Source organism: Dermochelys coriacea, chromosome 7 (assembly GCF_009764565.3).
Source record: "Dermochelys coriacea isolate rDerCor1 chromosome 7, rDerCor1.pri.v4, whole genome shotgun sequence".
Lineage (NCBI taxonomy): Eukaryota > Metazoa > Chordata > Testudines > Dermochelyidae > Dermochelys > Dermochelys coriacea.
In genome coordinates this window covers 104,052,781-104,072,122 of record NC_050074.1, presented here as the reverse complement: position 1 = coordinate 104,072,122, position 19,342 = coordinate 104,052,781, and the positions used below count along the sequence as shown (strand labels likewise).

The window sequence follows — 19,342 nt, the reverse complement described above, 5'->3', positions numbered from 1 at the left end:
TATGATACCACACAGCTTGCAATGAAAGTTTAAGTTAACTTAAAAGGTTAAGGCAATATTTCATTAAAAGTTATGACCAAACTCAGACTGGCAAACATTTAATTGCTGAGGGCTCAGATTATGACCTCAAATGGTCCTGATGTCAACATGATCACTATGAGAATGAAGCTGACGTGGTTTGTGATATCATCAGGAACTTGAGGTGTGTATGTAGCTTCAGTTAGGCTTAGTCTATGTTGTAGTTTATGTATGGGGATGGATTCTACTGATTTTAACAAGAAAACTATTTTGTATTAAATGCACATACAGACTGAGACTTTGAAAGCTGCCTAAGAGATTTAGATGTCCAATTCTCATTAAAATTAATAAGAATTAGGTGCCCAAAGGCTTTTAAGAAGTTTCATAAATCCCACCTCTGATGTTCTAGCTTGTTTTTACATGTAACACATGGATTTGAGGCACTTACAGTACAGCTCTTTGATGGATACAGGAGCTACAGCTTCAGGAGTGACTAAGCCCCTATAGACACCATTTATTTTCATTTATTTAAATTCTACAATGCCATTAATTAAAATACAAAGTCAACTGAGGTGAAACCACAGCTCTAAAACAAGGCTTTCAAATGTCACAACCATGAAACATGTCTTTGTGCACTAGCTGATAATGAGTTTTGGTTTACTAGGGAGAATTAGCATCTATAAACATATTCCAGATTTTCACCCCAAAATATGCTATAGAAAAAATACATTCATGGTATGATACACACAAAAAATTTCAATAACTTGAGATCAGTCATTTCACATTTACATCAAAAGCAAAGAAGCCTATTGCTAGCTGACAGTTCTTTAGATGCCACCCACTATTAAACTCAGCTGTTGAAATCCAAGTCAAACTCTATTTGCAACATGAACAACTTACTGTCAGGAAGCCTGACAATAAAATTTAAATGTAAAACACGGAATGAGATGAAGCTGTGTGAATACTGGGCTAGATCCTCTCTGTTGCCCTGCATCTTCTATAGTCACCTGTGCCATTGCAAAGTGAGTGTAACACATTACCAATTCAGAATGTTAATGATTTACTCCATTTCAAGCACTTTGCACTGGTGTAAATTTTAATACACAAGGCAAGGAACAGTGTAAGATCAGGTCACCTGACTATGGAAAAGGAAGATACCTTCCCATTCCACAAGATGGATGTTCCTGATGCACAATTCACTTGCCCAATCCAAACTGTGGTCTAGGCACCCTGAGTGGTCCATGGAGACCTGTCTGGTGATGTGGTACTGGCTCTCCTGCTGGTTTACATCTTCCAAATTGCATTAAAAGGCAGCTAAACACACATCAAATAATTTTCTAATTTTTTTTCCGATGTAAGCAATTGCTATAGTCGAACAGGTAACTGTGATATGTGATCACAAATTGGAAGAGGCTTACCAGACATTTTATTAACATGAGGCCCACACTAACAACATTTTAGAACCTCTGAATTAGATTATGTTTTTAGAATGATTTAAATATAAAAAGTGCTAACGGTTGTTAACTATTGCTTGATGAATATACGCAATCAAATTTTATAAGCCAAAATAAAAGTTCACTTATTGAGTTTCTCTTTCCTTATCCTACTGAGGATATTATCCACCTACTGCCCTTCCCACATTCCCCAGAATGCTATTGGCTAACTATTTAGTGCTCCAAATTGATATAAGTTCAAACGTTTTAAGTTGCTGGGAACTCAGCTGGCAAGCCAGCTAATGTAGTAAAGCACTGTATGGTGGCATGGGTTGCTTGTCAAATGGTTTGATCCTGCATTCCTTGCACAGCCCTAACTGAAGCGTGGGATGAGGTGCAGTTTCACATGGCCATCTTCAAACCAAACCAGTCAATATTATAAGAGGGGACAAGGAAAATGAGTGTTGGCTGTGGAAATTTTTAACTCTGTAACTTAGATATTTTAGTGGGTGCAGTTAAAAGGGCTTTCCATTTTAATCAGAAAGGGCAAAAATAAATATAGAGTATCAGTCACTGTAATAGATAGGCACTACATATGGCAGAATAAAAGTGGTAAACGAGTATAAAATGAAGGAACTCCACTTGTATTTCTTGGGCTCAGTCAGTTATACTGGGAATATTACTATTTCTTCCTCTTCATCATTCCTTTTCTTTCCTTGTTTCTCTCATCCTCTTCTCTTGTTCCTTCCTTCTACATATTTCCCTCATACTCAAATGTTATTCTCAGCTACCATAATGTGAGTAGGCTTGTTACATACCCATGACCCAACACTGAAGAAACACTGACACCAGCTCTCAGTAGTTTCACGCCAGGCTTGGATAGTTTCTATCTCTCCAATGGTCTCAGAGCATCAAGAACAGAAAGGCTATCATTAAGGTAGCCCAGTTCAAGCCCATTAAAAGTTGTAGAAATCAGAATAAGGTTCCTGATTTGGACCCAGTAGCATATGGTGAGTCAGGAAGGCAAACACTGCATTTGGAAGACCGTGAATAACATGGAAACAAACAGTTCTGAACGACATCAAGCACCTCAACATAAAATGGGAAGATTTGGAGAGAAGGGCAGTTGACAGGCCAGGATGGCAAATGTGGGTAGCCCAATGTGCAACAAAGAACGGGATGGACTAAGGTCTAAGGTAAGTATAAGGTGAGACAATGGAAAACTGGGTATGGGACAATATGCTTCCTGCAGCTAGTCATCCTCAAGAGGCAGTCTGCCACATATTACACCACCTGGAGTCTCTTGTTAACCTTGACTGATAGCACTAGATAAAGAAAGTTGTCATAGTCTAGGCCTGAAATGAAGAATGTATGAATCACAGTTGCTAATCCTCTTCAGAGGGACTAGGCAGAATCTTCTAGTTAGCGTTAGCTGTAAGAAGGCATTTCTTGCAACTGGACTTACCTGGGTCTAGGAGACACATCTAGTAGTACTCAGACTCCAACATGGACAAATTCAAGTTAGTACATTTTGGGAGAAAGACACTTGGAAAGCAGTAATTGTGAAAAATACTTAGAGATGACAGTGGATAGTTGATTAGTTTTACTTACAATGTGATACGGCATCTAAAAGGCTCCTGCAATTTTGGCTTCATACACAGAGGTGTCACATCATGAAACAGGAAGGTATGGCTTCATCACTTGAGATATTTAAAACTAGTTTAGACAAAAGCCTAGATAAATGGCACAAACATACTGCACTTGCAGTGAAATGGACTAGTCAACCTAACAGATCTTCTCCATCTCTCATTGTGATGATTCTATGAACTCAAAAGAGCTCTATTTTTCATTTTCTCACAGGTGAAAAAATCAAACCAATTTCTTTTCATTTTAATGAGCAGTTTACATGGCTCAAGAATTTTACTAGGTTTCCTAAGATTTGTCACAGTTAAAGGCTGACAAGTATTTGAGTGCTCATTAATTTTTGGATCCTAACAAGAAAGACCATGCCCTTTTGGACGCATTATATCAGTTGTATTTAAAAATCTCACATAGGAAAGCTGTAGTAAGGTGACAAAACATCTTGTTATCTATTATACAGAAACATACACATTTGCATATTACATTGTCATGTATACAAACAGTGTAAGCCATTTAAAAAGACAACACTTCCCACCTGGTTACCACAGTTATTTCCTCTTAAAGTATAGGTGGATAAATTGTGATAATCTCACACCTCATTTTCTAATAACTTCTGGCAAATGCTGACTTTTTTAATGGAAACCACTGTTTCTCTTGACCCCTGAGTAGTCTCAAAAAGTATTCCAGATAACCACTTCTATCGTAAATCACATGCAGCGTCTAAATTATGTGCAGCAGAGCCTTGCATGCATAGCATTTGCCTCTCAAAATACCAACAGAACATTTGTTCTTCAAAGTAAGCTTGCAAATGCCACAGATATACAGGTATCATGGCTAAGCAGAGGAGTGAAAGAATTAAATCAATAGTATCAGTCAGAGAGGATGCTCCTCCTGTGTTCTTCTTGCCCCTCCCCATTTCCTTTATCCTGCTTACTATGGTTTGTCATTTCTATGACTTCCAATGGCAAGAGGTTTGTGTTTAATAAGTATTCATGTTCAAATTGTGTTAAACACTCTGCCATTGGGAACTTAGCACCTTTGCAAATCCAGCTACTGATTTAGTGCCTAAATATGGATTTAGAAACCAAACCTTGTCCTCTGTTTTGAAAATCTTGTCCTCACTGATCCATCCTTCCCATTGATAAGTTACCTGGGATGTACAGCAGCAGCTTTTCTGTATAGAATATCTGCTATTTAATCATTTTGCCTTAATAAATAAAATAAAATAAAATAAAATAAATAATACATAATAATTCTAATTATAACAGTAAAGGTAACTGTTACACATTTCAGAGATGGGGAGCTACTGAGTCTAGTGGCAACAACAGGGGACAAGGAAATATGTCCACTGGGATTCTATGCCTTGCTCTGCCACTGAGCCAGTGTGTGACTTTGAACAAAATCCTTTTGTGTCTCATTTTTCCCTTCATCCATAAATGGAAAAAATGCAATGGTTGTTGTGAGGTTTAATTAATTAATGTTCATACTGTGATCAAAGGCAAAGTACTTCAGATGGGATGTAATCAAGGTTCTGCCCACCTACGATCACTACTACATCCCATGGTATTTTTCACAAAAGAAAGTGTGCTAGCTTTGGTGTCTTTGCCAAATTCCAACTCATCTGAATACATTTGTCTCTCTGCGTTCTCTCCCAGCATGGTCAATATTTTTCTTGCCCTAAACTGATCCATAGTTATTGCTTGTGCACTGTAAAACAGCTGCTGCGTTCCACTCCAGTGGAGGTTACGCTTCAGCAGTGACTAAAGTAATCCCTACAACATCTACTTCTCACCTAACTCACAGATGTTGTGAGGATTAATTTTATATTTGTCAAATGCTTTGAGATATTTGGAAGAAATATTTTAAAGCCTTGCAAAACATTGCTGCGGATGAAGCCGCAGCCTTTACACATGGAAAATTGCCATCTATTTTAGTTGCCAGATGACTGGTCTTATTATCATTTTATTATGGCCTTCCAAATTAAAGCTAGAAACAATCTTTTTTTAATCATAAAGAGCACAAACCAGTCGGAATCCATTCATTTCTTATTTTCCACAATCTCTATTTTAAAAGTGAATCCTTAAGAACAAAGACTTTGTTGAAATTCTCTTTTGGGCTTAGAGCTTATATGTTGTTTGGAACAAATATATCAGAGTTACAGATGCTTAAAGATAGGGGCTTTATGCTGAACACATAGGTACCACTTTATCCTATATTGTGGCAGGTGGCATCCATCACTGGTATGGTAAACATTATATCCACAGCAATCCTAGAATTTAAAATGTCCAGTTTGCACTCAGACTCATCATGGATTTATTCTTGCAGAAGCAAAGATTTGTATTACCTGCTTGCATAATAATGCTATGATGGGTCTGTTTCAGTCTGAATCTCTGAAACAGACTCATATTTATGCAAATTACTCACCTGCCTCATAACTCCACTTAGGAACTTGAATGGACAATTTGATGTCATTACGAGTAAAGTGTTTATCAGAATTATCTTCTTTTTGCTTTGTGACTATTAAAGTATTAATTCCTTTGGGTGTATCCACAAATGCTGGACATTCAGAGGGAGATGTACCTTTCCAAGAGCATGGAGTACCCAAATATTCCTTTTCTGCTGTCTGTTTTTTATCTACATTATTTTCTTTTAAATCTGCATTTGAATTTGCTCTGAGTGGAGTCTTGTTTTCTTCTGGGAGCTTTGTTTTAAGTATCTCTGCTATTGACTCTCCATTAGCTATGCCATCTGCTCCATCTGGTGTTAATCTGAGTGAACTGCAATTTATATTGAAGGACAATATTGATCTATGAATTTTTTGACTTTTAATTTGAAGTTGGTCAAGACAGACAGAAAGTGACTTGTTGAAGTAATAGATGGTATTTGGACAATCCTGGGAAATTTTGAAGTGAACAGATGAAGTGAATGAAACTGGTGCTTTTTTCCTGTGATTGCTGCCTGGAGGAAATATTCTGTTTTCTTTGTTTTCAATGTTAAAAATCCAGTCTCCGTGCCCTTCACATACTTGTGAATAAGATTCAGAAACCTTTAATCTGATGGCATATCGGTTTATATAAGATTCTTGATTATTCAAAGGTTTGCAGTGCTGAGCTCGTCCTGCATTGTTTGAAGCAGCAGTAGTGTTCATTAGTACATCACCTCCGCAGCATTTCAAACACAGAGAATCAGTAACAGCTACCTGCACTGGGTTGTTAAAAGGTGGAACAACCCGTCTAGCGGTAATTGTTATGGATGCGAATCCTTTTTTATGAGAGTTTGTTCTAGATACGTTGTCATCGAAAGATGCCTGAATTCCTAATCTGCTGGAAAGTAACATGAATGCTCTATTAATGTTGACTGAACTATGATTAGCCAGAGATTGCTTCGTATGATACGCATTAGGCTGAGTGATCACAGACTGCATCGGCAAAGCAGACCCATTTTCTTTTGATTTAGTCTCATCAATCAACTGTGAAATGACTATGGATGAAATCATTTTTGTGTTTTGTGATGCCAGAGACTCCTGCAAATGAAAAAGACCCAAATTATTAAAATATTCTATTGTCAAACATACAACTATTTCTCCTTTAAAGTCTATAATAGGGTTTGTTCAAGGTTTCTTGTCAAATTTCTTTTTAACAAAATTTCAGTTTGCTTTCTGTCATTTCAAAGACATGTTCGTAAAATCAATTCAGAATTGTCTAGAAAAGTTCAGCAAAAATTGGATCCATTTTACGCAAAAATTAAACATTCGGAAACCATTAGTGTGAATGATTAACTGATTCTCTCAGTTGGAGTATCTGGTTCTATGTTTGTCTAACAATATATGTGTCAATGGTGATTATCAATTTCAGATTATAACCTGCTCTTTCATGCTGATCTACTGAAATATTAAAAGTGCTTTAAACACTTACTGCCTGTACAAAATGAACAACATAGGTGTACTGTGATTTTCCGTGGAGTGTTTATGTGGGAGTTGGGTCAGTGCTGCTGCACAAAAGCATCAAATACGAAGGGAAAACTCCTCCATGTTCTCTCCAATAAAAGATATGCACAAATTTCTGTAAGTGCTTTGGATACCATTTAATTCACTAGCTTAACATTTGCTGGATGCACAAAATGACAGGGTAAGGAGGCATATGCCCAAGATTGATTGACAGCAGTCCAGACTCCTTTTGCTAACCACAACAATCACCATCTAGCTTAACATAATGTACCTGATGTCCTTAGATGTGACAAAGAGTGTGGTATTGTATTAAAATGTATCTGATAAATGTAAGCATGAAGTTTAACTCTACCTACAATTATTATCTAGATGACTGGTCACATAATGTTTATTTCATGCAGCGTATATGGCCCAAATTCTCTGCTTCTGTGAATTGTTACATCTCCACTGAGGTCAATGTTAGCTGCATCAATTTATACCAGCAGGGAATTTGGCCGTATGATCTGAGCGTCCTCAGTCCTCACTTAGTCAAAGTTCGCACTGAGTCACAAAGTAAATTCTACATGATTGGGACCATAGTGAATTCTCATCTGAATGACTCTTTTTTATTTAAGTGGTTTATGGGAGATATTTTATTGCTCATGAAGTTAGCCAGATTGATAGTCCTGGAAACTCAACTGAAAGTGATACCACAGTCAGCCACCATCGAAACTTCTCTATAACAGTTTCACTAGTACACCTCAACCTTGTTCTTGAGGGACAATCTTTTGGGGCAAGCAGGATTTCTTTAAAAAAAAGAAAAGGGAGTACTTGTGGCACCTTAGAGTCTAACACAAGTACTCCTTTTCTTTTTTGCGAATACAAACATGGCTGCTACTCTGAAACCAGGATTTCTTTATATCCCTTCTGTCCTTAATTTTTCTGCGGTGTGTGCCATCCAGGCAGCCAACTGAGATGATGGGTTGTGTGATGTAAACACGTCTACCAGGAACTATGCTGAGGTATAAATCCATGTCATGTATGGCACCAAACTGGTCAAAAACATTGATCGTTACCAATATGGCTAAAGGCAATCCTGTGACCATTAAGTCAAAGGCTCCATAGCCCATTACCCAATCCCCTCAGCCAGCCATCTCAAAGTTACAAACACCAGAGTTTTACAAACTGACCAGTCAATCACACACCTCATTTGGAACCAGAAGTATGCAGTCAGGCAACAGCAGAGACGCCCCCCACCAAAAAAGGCAACTACAGTACAGTACTGTGTTAAAGTTAAACTACTAAAGAATTGAAGGGAAATATTAAGAAAAAATATTTGACAAGGTTTGACAGAAAACTATTTCTGTGCTTGTTTCATTTAAATTAAGAGGGTTAAAAGCAGATTTTTTTCTTCTTCTGCATAGAAAAGTTTCAAAGCTGGATTAAGTCAATGTTCAGTTGTAAACTTTTGAAAGAACAACCATTACATTTTGTTCAGAGTTATGAACAACTTCCACTCCTGAGGTGTTCATAACTCTGAAGCTCTACTGTAATTATATATTCAGAGACACACAGCTATTATTTGACTTGAACATGAGAGTATTCAGGAAGTACATTTGCACATAATTAGATAAATATATATTCAGATAGACACACCAAAATGTTCAATTTAGATAACCACAGTTATGAATATCTGGAGTAAAGTACAGGACATCTTCATACAGTAGAAAATGCACAGTCATTTAATACACATTTTGTTTATATTACAAAAATAAAACACCCATATAGTTGGACTTCATAGCCACAAAATGCTACTCTAATTTCCCTCAATTTATGAGAACCATCCCTGTGTATTTGTAATTGTACCAGGTATTAGATGACATATTACACACACAAGGTCACAAGGTTCTGCTAAAGTAGGGACAGGGCTATGGCAGAATTTTATGGCCTTCTTAAAGTCTTTGCTGAGGCTACTTGCCCTTATCAGATTGGTCATAACAAGAAAGGGGAAGGGTGGCTTGCTCACCTCCTTACAAAGATCATCTGCTCCCATCCCTCCCACCATAGCCAAGCTGCAAGTAACAGCAAGTAAGCTTTGGTAGCGAGTTAATTATGCAAAGCTTTGGAATTTGTTAGGTAGATGAGGAGAATATGAATATAAAGGGAATGATGAAAGATGGAAGAATGTTTTATTTTTTAGAAGGACTGTGTGTTTGCATGAGTTTAAGTGGTATTCAATACTTTATTCTTATACCACACCCGTCACAATGGTATTTGAGCACCCAAGACTTCAATGATAAAACAATCATTTTATATAATTTGGACAGCAATCACTGTAAAATATAGCCTGAGAGGGAGAAAATATTCTCCTGAGGTTTAATATTTTTCCCGAAGGCTGACAGCAATCTATTCCATCAAAGCAACTATGTTCACTTCAGAAATTTGTTTATTTCTATTGACAGGTTTCAGAGTAGCAGCCGTGTTAGTCTGTATTCGCAAAAAGAAAAGGAGTACTTGTGGCACCTTAGAGACTAACAAATTTATTAGAGCATAAGCTTTCGTGAGCTTTCATCGAAGTGAGCTGTAGCTCACGAAAGCTTATGCTCTAATACATTTGTTAGTCTCTAAGGTGCCACAAGTACTCCTTTTCTTTTATTTCTATTGTTTCTGGCCCTGGAGCCAAGTTGTACTTGCTTTGCTATTTCTGTTGAAATTTTCCCTGTGTCATCTCAGACCCTTGTCTCACTCCCTCCGCTCTTGTAAACCCCTTCTCTTGACATTATTATTTATTTCTACGACAGTAGCACCAGCTCCAGAGCCTCACACCAGAGCATTAATATCTCAGGTGATCACAGGGCCTCCTGCTGTTAGTGTTCTGAGATGGGAGGCTCAGAGTGACAAGTCTGAGGTCCGTGGGGTATCTCCTGTGGAGGAATCCATGTTGAAGACCATCACACTCTGTGAAAACTATTGCCCTGTTTACTGTGGTATTGCCATAACAGGAAAATAGCACAGAATACTGTCTTTTAAATAATCCTCAGATTAATGTTTCAGGAAGGTAGATTTTTGGGACCTAAACAGCAGATCAAATCCAGATCAAACCCAGGAAAATTTTCCCTTTCTTCTAAACTAACTGTTTGTGACTCTGACAATCCAATATCTTCCCAGCCAGAATGTGTTTTTTCCCTTCCCCAATTTTTTTCCATGGCTTGAATAATATTTTCTTCATATTGTATTGTACTATATTTACCTCAACTGCATCTTTAAGACCTTTGCATGACTTCCAATCTTCTCAATCTCCCTTCGATTTTTACAGATCAATAAGGATAAATGTTCTTTGAAATGCATTATTTTGTATGTTTCTCATGTGCTCCAGCAATTAACATGGAAATTACTTAATTTATTTTGTTAAGTACAAAACAGATGGAAATTGCACGTAATGGTCCAAATGCAAGTCAGAAATGCTTCTGATTAGTTTCAGTTCATGTAACAGTATTTTGAATGAGTAAATTATAAAAATAAATAGCAAATAATGTCTCCTCCCAATGTTTTGATGGTAATGAGTCTCTCTGAGCTGGCCCTACATTCTTTTGGGAGTTTCCAAGCTTCATAGTCTTAATGCAAAAGGAAAGAGAATTCTGGTGAATTGCAAATCCATGGCTTTATTTTCAGGGAATCAGAGGATGGGAGTATCCCACACATTGCTTAGCTCACTTGTATCGTAGGTCGAGCCTGCCTGGGATATTTCTCAAAAACTTACTTTTCTCCAAAATATACATTTTATTTTTCTTCAACAAGAATATAGATAAAAAGATGAATTACATCTACTGCAAACAGAATCATGACCACTTAGCCATCACTTTATTTGGTGTTTCTGTTTCCTAAGTTGAGTGTGACTAAACCAAAAACAACTGTAAACATACTATATGGATACAGGGTGATCATTTTTTAAACCTGAATGAATTCTGCTGACTACTATGAAAGCTCAACGGTGAGGGTTTTTTGTTTTTACCTTAGTGGAGTCTGAATCTCTCTTTGCAGCATTGTCGTGCTGATGGCTTTTGAGTTCTTTTGGATCCTTAGCACCAGACTGTTTTTCTCTGATTCCTGGGGGGGGAGGGAAGGAGGGTAGAAACGTTACTGTCAACTACATGATACTATAGCTAAAATGGGATATAAAACTGAGTACAAAAAGAAGGCAAAAGAGTATTACTAACTGATTCTGAATGGTCTGGGATCCACTTATCTGAGAGACCGCATCTCCCTGTTTCCAGTGGTTGAACTTTAAACCACACTGCAAGGCTGCTCCCAGGATTGGTTCCAGGACAGTCTCACACTGTACTGAGGCCTGATCAAAAGTCCATTGAAGACAATGGAAGGTTTCCTATTGTTTTGGAGTACAGACCTTCATAAATTGGCTGTCTTTTGCAGCCTACAGAGTCTGAGACTAGTGTCCAATACAAGACATTATGGACCTTGTTTTTATTTCAACTAAGGACATTATAAACTACCATGGCAGTGCAAAGGGGCCTTAAAGTGGTCATAAATCACATTAGTAAATATCAGTATATTTATTTGGTCTAACTTTTGTTTGATTTATTTTGTTTAGCTGTTGGTTTGAGGAGTTTTTTAGTTTTCTGGGTAGCATGGTGCCTGGGATTGCTGAAAAAAGGGCATTCTTTAACACCACACCTTGTGAGTCATTTTACATAAATTACGTTTTTGTTTCTCAGTGCTTATTTGAAAATGTAATCTGTAAAGTAATAAAATGAGTATTTAAATGGCATAAAATTCCTTCACTCTTCTGCCCAACCAACTCTACATAAAAATTCATGGAAACATAGGCTTTAGTTTTCGCAACACACTGCACAAGGCTGCAGTTTTTACTAAATGTAATTTCATTTTACATACATTGTTGTATTAGCAGAGGAATAGAAGTCAGATCCTTTTACTGTAGAAACTGTTTATTAAACCTCATCTGCAATAGCAGATTTGATTCCTTCCCACTGGCGCAGAGTTCAGGGGAGGGGGTACCGTTTGACTCCATCTGCTTCAATGAGAACTGCTCTTCTGAGAGTTCCATTGTGGGATGGCAGCTGCAAGTTGCAGCTGGGGCTCTAGGCCTTAGGAGGCCTGCTAACAGAGGCTGCCCAGAAGGATTCAATGGTACAGAATATCTCTTGGAGTGCCCCAGTCCACTTTGAGAGCAGTGCTGACTGGCTGCAGACCTCTTCACACTGCTTCTTATGGGCACAGTTTCCACCATTGGGGCTCTGCTGACATCACTCTGTGGTGGATCAAGCTCGCTATGTACAGTACTAGTCACCATATTAAAAGAAGGCTGTTGTTGCCATGGAAAGTGCATAGTCATGGAACCACAGAGAAGACACCAAGGCTGAAGAATCCAGCAATGAGGAGGGGGGTGAAGGGACTCAGGAAGAAGTGGATTTGAGGGGAGCCAACAGAAGTTCTTGCAAAGGTGAAAAACAAAGTTCATGGAGTCATGTTTTACACCAGTAAAAGCTCCAAGAAGTATGGTATAAATAGGTAGAGAACTCAGGAATGGTTATGATGTTTGGAATAAGATTCTTTCAGAATTACTTAGCAACACAGGATTCCTGGTGACAAATTAACCCTTCTCAGGTGCCACATAAATAGTAATAACTGCTTCATTCCACCACTAATGAATGGAGCTGCCACTTCCTTGGTTTAAAACACCTGGAGCTGCTGGCACGGAAGTGACTAGGAGGGATCCTCAGCTTTGAAACTCACTCCTCCCCTTTGTCTGAAAGAGGCCGAACTAATCTGCTGACCTGCAGAGGAAGCTGCAAAACCTACAGATGTCCACAACTGTTTGGGAAAGGGGAAGTACAATGTGGGTTGGTGTTTGTAGGGAGAATGGGGTACTTGCAGGGATAAATTAAATGTGGATATTTGGATGAAGAGAGACTGTTGCATGTGTTCATTTACTTTTATTATTTGTCAAATGTGACTCTCCTCTGTGCTTTTTAAATATTAATTTTAATAAATAAATGTGGGATAAGTGGCCAAGGTAGGTCATGAAAGCAAAATGTAAGAATTAGTTCAGGAGAAAATCAGAGGTTTGTCAAATGCAATGGTAGTAATTGAAAAGTCATTAACCTACAGTTTTCAATTGTTTCCTATTATAAGTAAAGTGGGAAAACTGCAGTTCTCTCAGATAGCTCTGTGAGGCAACTGTGGGTAAATACTGACTTTTTAATGCTAATCACAGTGTATAAGGAAAGCTGGAAGGCTGGATAAAGATAAACCAAAACTGAGCAAGCATGCTGTACCAGATGGTTTTTTTCCCTGGGTTTCTCTCTGATGACTTGTATTCAAAGTCCAAGAGAAAGAAGAAACACTATAAGGTCAAACAAGGATAAGATGTCAAAGTCTACAGAAAAATATATAAGATGTAAATTACTGCTTTCAAGGTAACCTCTCCTAGCATATGTTTTCACAGAAAAAAAGCATGTGTCCTCAACTTAACTTAGCTAATTCAAGTTCAGCCCTAGGCTCACTTGCAGGCTTTAACTTGAGCTGCTAATCCAAGTTCCCATGTCTTCACTGATATTTTAACTTGAGTCAGCTAACCTGAATTAAATACACCCCTTTTTTTCCAGAGTGAAAACATATCCATAGACAGCTACGGCTACAGTCCACAGATTCAACCTCTTCACTCCACACAGATCTCCTTGGTGTAGGTTTGTTCAGCCATTTTGTAGTCAGAGAAAGTTAGAAGAGAAGTGGGAAGTGAATGTTTCTCCTGTCTGCTAAATCATTCAGTTTGGATTTTTTGCATGGTATCCTGGGTAATGACAGTCGTATGCTACCATGGGAATCCCAGTGTTGACAGATACTTTTGGCAAACAATTTAACAATTGCTGTAATGGATTAATAAAAGTAATGAATAAACCTCCACCAACTTCCCTGCTATTATTCAAATACACATTCTTGGAAACCTCACGTTTGTTAATTCATGTGAACAGTAAAAACACAAATACTGACCTTATGAAAAGAGCTTGAAGCTCTTCATTTAAATGAGGACACTGCATGAAATAACAGCAGCTTAGATTAGAAGTAAATGTCAGGCACAGAGCACCCATACAGGTTCTTTTCGTTGACAAAGTTCTTTGTGCTATAACAATTATCATTCAACAAAATATAAAGTTCAATATTTCCCTGAAACACAGCTATGGGAGTCATGGCATTTCAAGTATTTCCTATCAGTGTGGGGAGAAAAGAAAGCTTGTTCCTGTCTGATATGAAGTCCTGAGGATTTCCTGTTCCATTTGTAACCTATTTTCACAGACCCTGTCTTTAAGGCTGAGGAAGATTTTTCTGGTCTCTCAGTACTTCCAACAGTATCCTCAGGCTCTGTAGATGGGTGCATGCTGAATGTACAGACCAGTTCGTGAAAATGGGGGAGGGAGCTGTTGGCATCCTGTCCCTTGCTATCTATATTGCATCTTTAGCCCTTTTATTTTCTCACAGCCCTGTTTGTGGGCCAAATGATACACTCCTTGGTATCTGGACACCAGAGCACAGCCTGTGGTGTTCATAATTACAGAGTGGAGCTGGAACTGAATCTTCATTTCACAAATGCCTGGATATCTGCCTTGGGCCAACTGGCAGCACACTCAGGTGATGTCTGAAATTGGCTTGTTAAAACACAGAGATTACAAAGATGGGTATTCTGGTGAGAAATAAGAAAAGGAGTACTTGTGGCACCTTAGAGACTAACAAATTTCTGGTGAGAAATAGTATGTTATGAACCTAAGATGTACACAGCACAATTTGTACAGGCAGGGACTCTGTAGAAAGCTTGATAGAAACTCAACCAAACAGGTTTCAGAGTAGCAGCCGTGTTAGTCTGTATTCGCAAAAAGAAAAGGAGTACTTGTGGCACCTTAGAGACTAACAAATTTATTAGAGCATAAGCTTTCGTGAGCTACAGCTCACTTCATCGGATGCATTTGGTGGAAAAAACAGAGGAGAGATTTATATACACACACACAGAGAACATGAAACAATGGGTTTATCATACACACTGTAAGGAGAGTGATCACTTAAGATAAGCCATCACCAACAGCAGGGGGGGGAAAGGAGGAAAACCTTTCATGGTGACAAGCAGGTAGGCTAATTCCAGCAGTTAACAAGAATATCAGAGGAACAGTGGGGGGTGGGGTGGGAGGGAGAAATACCATGGGGAAATAGTTTTACTTTGTGTAATGACTCATCCATTCCCAGTCTCTATTCAAGCCTAAGTTAATTGTATCCAGTTTGCAAATTAATTCCAATTCAGCAGTCTCTCGTTGGAGTCTGTTTTTGAAGCTTTTTTGTTGAAGTATAGCCACTCTTAGGTCTGTGATCGAGTGACCAGAGAGATTGAAGTGTTCTCCAACTGGTTTTTGAATGTTATAATTCTTGACGTCTGATTTGTGTCCATTCATTCTTTTACGTAGAGACTGTCCAGTTTGGCCAATGTACATGGCAGAGGGGCATTGCTGGCACATGATGGCATATATCACATTGGTAGATGCGCAGGTGAACGAGCCTCTGATAGTGTGGCTGATGTGATTAGGCCCTATGATGGTATCCCCTGAATAGATATGTGGACAGAGTTGGCAACGGGCTTTGTTGCAAGGATAGGTTCCTGGGTTAGTGGTTCTGTTGTGTGGTGTGTGGTTGCTGGTGAGTATTTGCTTCAGATTGGGGGGCTGTCTGTAAGCAAGGACTGGTCTGTCTCCCAAGATCTGAGAGAGCGATGGCTCATCCTTCAGGATAGGTTGTAGATCCTTGATGATGCGTTGGAGGGGTTTTAGTTGGGGGCTGAAGGTGATGGCTAGTGGCGTTCTGTTGTTTTCTTTGTTGGGCCTGTCCTGTAGTAGGTGACTTCTGGGTACTCTTCTGGCTCTGTCAATCTGTTTCTTCACTTCAGCAGGTGGGTACTGTAGTTGTAGGAATGCATGATAGAGATCTTGTAGGTGTTTGTCTCTGTCTGAGGGGTTGGAGCAAATGCGGTTATATCGTAGCGCTTGGCTGTAGACAATGGATCGAGTGGTATGATCTGGATGAAAGCTAGAGGCATGTAGGTAGGAATAGCAGTCAGGAGGTTTCTGATATAGGGTGGTGTTTATGTGACCATCGCTTATTAGCACCGTAGTGTCCAGGAAGTGGATCTCTTGTGTGGACTGGTCCAGGCTGAGGTTGATGGTGGGATGGAAATTGTTGAAATCATGGTGGAATTCCTCAAGAGCTTCTTTTCCATGGGTCCAGATGATGAAGATGTCATCAATGTAGCGCAAGTAGAGTAGGGGCATTAGGGAACGAGAGCTGAGGAAGCGTTGTTCTAAGTCAGCCATAAAAATGTTGGCATACTGTGGGGCCATGCGGGTACCCATCGCAGTGCCGCTGATTTGAAGGTATACATTGTCACCAAATGTGAAATAGTTATGGGTCAGGACAAAGTCACAAAGTTCTGCCACCAGGTTAGCCGTGACAGTATTGGGGATACTGTTCCTGACGGCTTGTAGTCCATCTTTGTGTGGAATGTTGGTGTAGAGGGCTTCTACATCCATAGTGGCTAGGATGGTGTTTTTAGGAAGATCACCAATGGACTGTAGTTTCCTCAGGAAATCGGTGGTGTCTCGAAGATAGCTGGGAGTGCTGGTAACGAAGGGCCTGAGGAGGGAGTCTACATAGCCAGACAATCCTGCTGTCAGGGTGCCAATGCCTGAGATGATGGGGCGTCCAGGATTTCCAGGTTTATGGATCTTGGGTAGCAGATAGAATACCCCAGGTCCTGGCTCCAGGGGTGTGTCTGTGCGGATTTGTTCTTGTGCTTTTTCAGGGAGTTTCTTGAGCAAATGCTGTAGTTTCTTTTGATAACTCTCAGTGGGATCAGAGGGTAATGGCTTGTAGAAAGTGGTGTTGGAGAGCTGCCTAGTAGCCTCTTGTTCATACTCTGACCTATTCATGATGACGACAGCACCTCCTTTGTCAGCCTTTTTGATTATGATGTCAGAGTTGTTTCTGAGGCTGTGGATGGCACTGTGTTCTGCATGGCTGAGGTTATGGGGTAAGCGATGCTGCTTTTCCACAAAAGATCTTGGGAGACAGACCAGTCCTTGCTTACAGACAGCCCCCCAATCTGAAGCAAATACTCACCAGCAACCACACACCACACAACAGAACCACTAACCCAGGAACCTATCCTTGCAACAAAGCCCGTTGCCAACTCTGTCCACATATCTATTCAGGGGATACCATCATAGGGCCTAATCACATCAGCCACACTATCAGAGGCTCGTTCACCTGCGCATCTACCAATGTGATATATGCCATCATGTGCCAGCAATGCCCCTCTGCCATGTACATTGGCCAAACTGGACAGTCTCTACGTAAAAGAATGAATGGACACAAATCAGACGTCAAGAATTATAACATTCAAAAACCAGTTGGAGAACACTTCAATCTCTCTGGTCACTCGATCACAGACCTAAGAGTGGCTATACTTCAACAAAAAAGCTTCAAAAACAGACTCCAACGAGAGACTGCTGAATTGGAATTAATTTGCAAACTGGATACAATTAACTTAGGCTTGAATAGAGACTGGGAATGGATGAGTCATTACACAAAGTAAAACTATTTCCCCATGGTATTTCTCCCTCCCACCCCACCCCCCACTGTTCCTCTGATATTCTTGTTAACTGCTGGAATTAGCCTACCTGCTTGTCACCATGAAAGGTTTTCCTCCTTTCCCCCCCCTGCTGTTGGTGATGGCTTATCTTAAGTGATCACTCTCCTTACAGTGTGTATGATAAACCCATTGTTTCATGTTCTCTGTGTGTGTGTATATAAATCTCTCCTCTGTTTTTTCCACCAAATGCATCCGATGAAGTGAGCTGTAGCTCACGAAAGCTTATGCTCTAATAAATTTGTTAGTCTCTAAGGTGCCACAAGTACTCCTTTTCCTTCAACCAAACAGGCCACCATTGCAACTATGGCACCAGAACTTCTGGTCTTGGCTGGCACTACCACTTGTATAAATGGCATGCTGCAGAATGACATGGAGTCATAAACATAAAGGGAAGGGTAACCACCTTTCTGTATACAGTGCTATAAAATCCTTCCTAGCCATAGGCAAAACCCTTTCACCTGTAAAGGATTAAGAAGATAAGGTAACCCTGCTGGTACCTGACCCAAAATGGCCAATGAGGAGACAAGATTCTTTCAAATCTGGAGGGGGGAGAACAAAGGGTTTGGTCTGTCTATGTGATGTTTTTGCCGGGAACAGATCAGGAATGCAGCCTTACAACTCCTGTTAAGTTAGTAAGTAATCTAGCTAGAAAATGCATTAGATTTTCTTTTGTTTAATGGCTGGTAAAATAAACTGTGCTGGATGGAATGTATATTCCTGTTTTTGTGTCTTTTGTAACTGAAGGTTTTGCCTAGAGGGATTCTCTATGTTTTGAATCGGATTACCCTGTAAGGTATTTACCATCCTAATTTTACAGAGGTGATTCTTTTACCTTTTCTTTAATTAAAATTCTTCTTTTAAGAACCTGATTGTTTTTTCATTGTTCTTAAGATCCAAGGGTTTGGGTCTGTGTTCACCTGTACAAATTGGTGAGGATTCTTATCAAGCCTTCCCCAGGAAAAGGGGTGTAGGGCTTGGGTGGATATTTTTGGGGAAGACGTCTCCAAGTGGGCTCTTTCCCTGTTCTTTGTTTAAAATGCTTGGTGGTGGCAGCATACGGTTCAAGGGCAAGGCAAAGTTTGTACCTTGGGGAAGTTTTTAACCTAAGCTGATAAGAATAAGCTTAGGGGGGTCTTTCATGCAGGTCCCCACATCTGTACCCTAGAGTTCAGAGTGGGGAAGGAACCTTGACACATGGTATACCTTGCTTAGAGCAACTGCAGTCAAAACAGTGGAGTGAATGTGTCATTGGAAGAAATTGTGTGTGCGGGCACCAAAAGGCATTTAGCACCCCAATTTTTAGTAGTGCAAGTTGCACACTTTCATTCAGTTGACAACATTAATCTCTGTTGACAACTTTCAAATCTACTTTCCCACTGCCCTCTGATCTCTTCCTCTCTCTTCAAACTCCCATCATGCTATCACTCTGTGGGCACCTCTTCGTGTCATGATGCAGTGTTGCATGGGTTCTTCCTCTCTAGCTCCTCACTGTAGGTAGTTTGCCTTTACGTGCCACTCAGCCCTCCGGCTGAGAAGCGATTAGTTAACAAAATGTTCAATGTAGTCCAAAGTCCCAGAGAATCAACCTGTCTTTTGAGCTTA

General features: G+C 39.6%; 1 protein-coding gene across 7 annotated transcripts in view; it reads right to left on the bottom strand.

The window, feature by feature from the left end:
- The window catches only part of C7H10orf90 (chromosome 7 C10orf90 homolog), a 198,498-nt gene that overhangs the window by 49,815 nt on the left and 129,341 nt on the right, over positions 1-19,342 (bottom strand). For all 7 annotated transcript variants that reach the window (XM_043518465.1, XM_043518463.1, XM_043518464.1 and 4 more), the window contains 2 exons: positions 11,030-11,124; positions 5,517-6,615 (listed from right to left, as the gene is read on the bottom strand). In XM_043518465.1, the coding sequence (XP_043374400.1) occupies positions 5,517-6,588 (1,072 nt within the window). In that variant the 5' untranslated portion in view covers positions 6,589-6,615; positions 11,030-11,124. The remainder of the gene's footprint in view (positions 1-5,516; positions 6,616-11,029; positions 11,125-19,342) is intronic.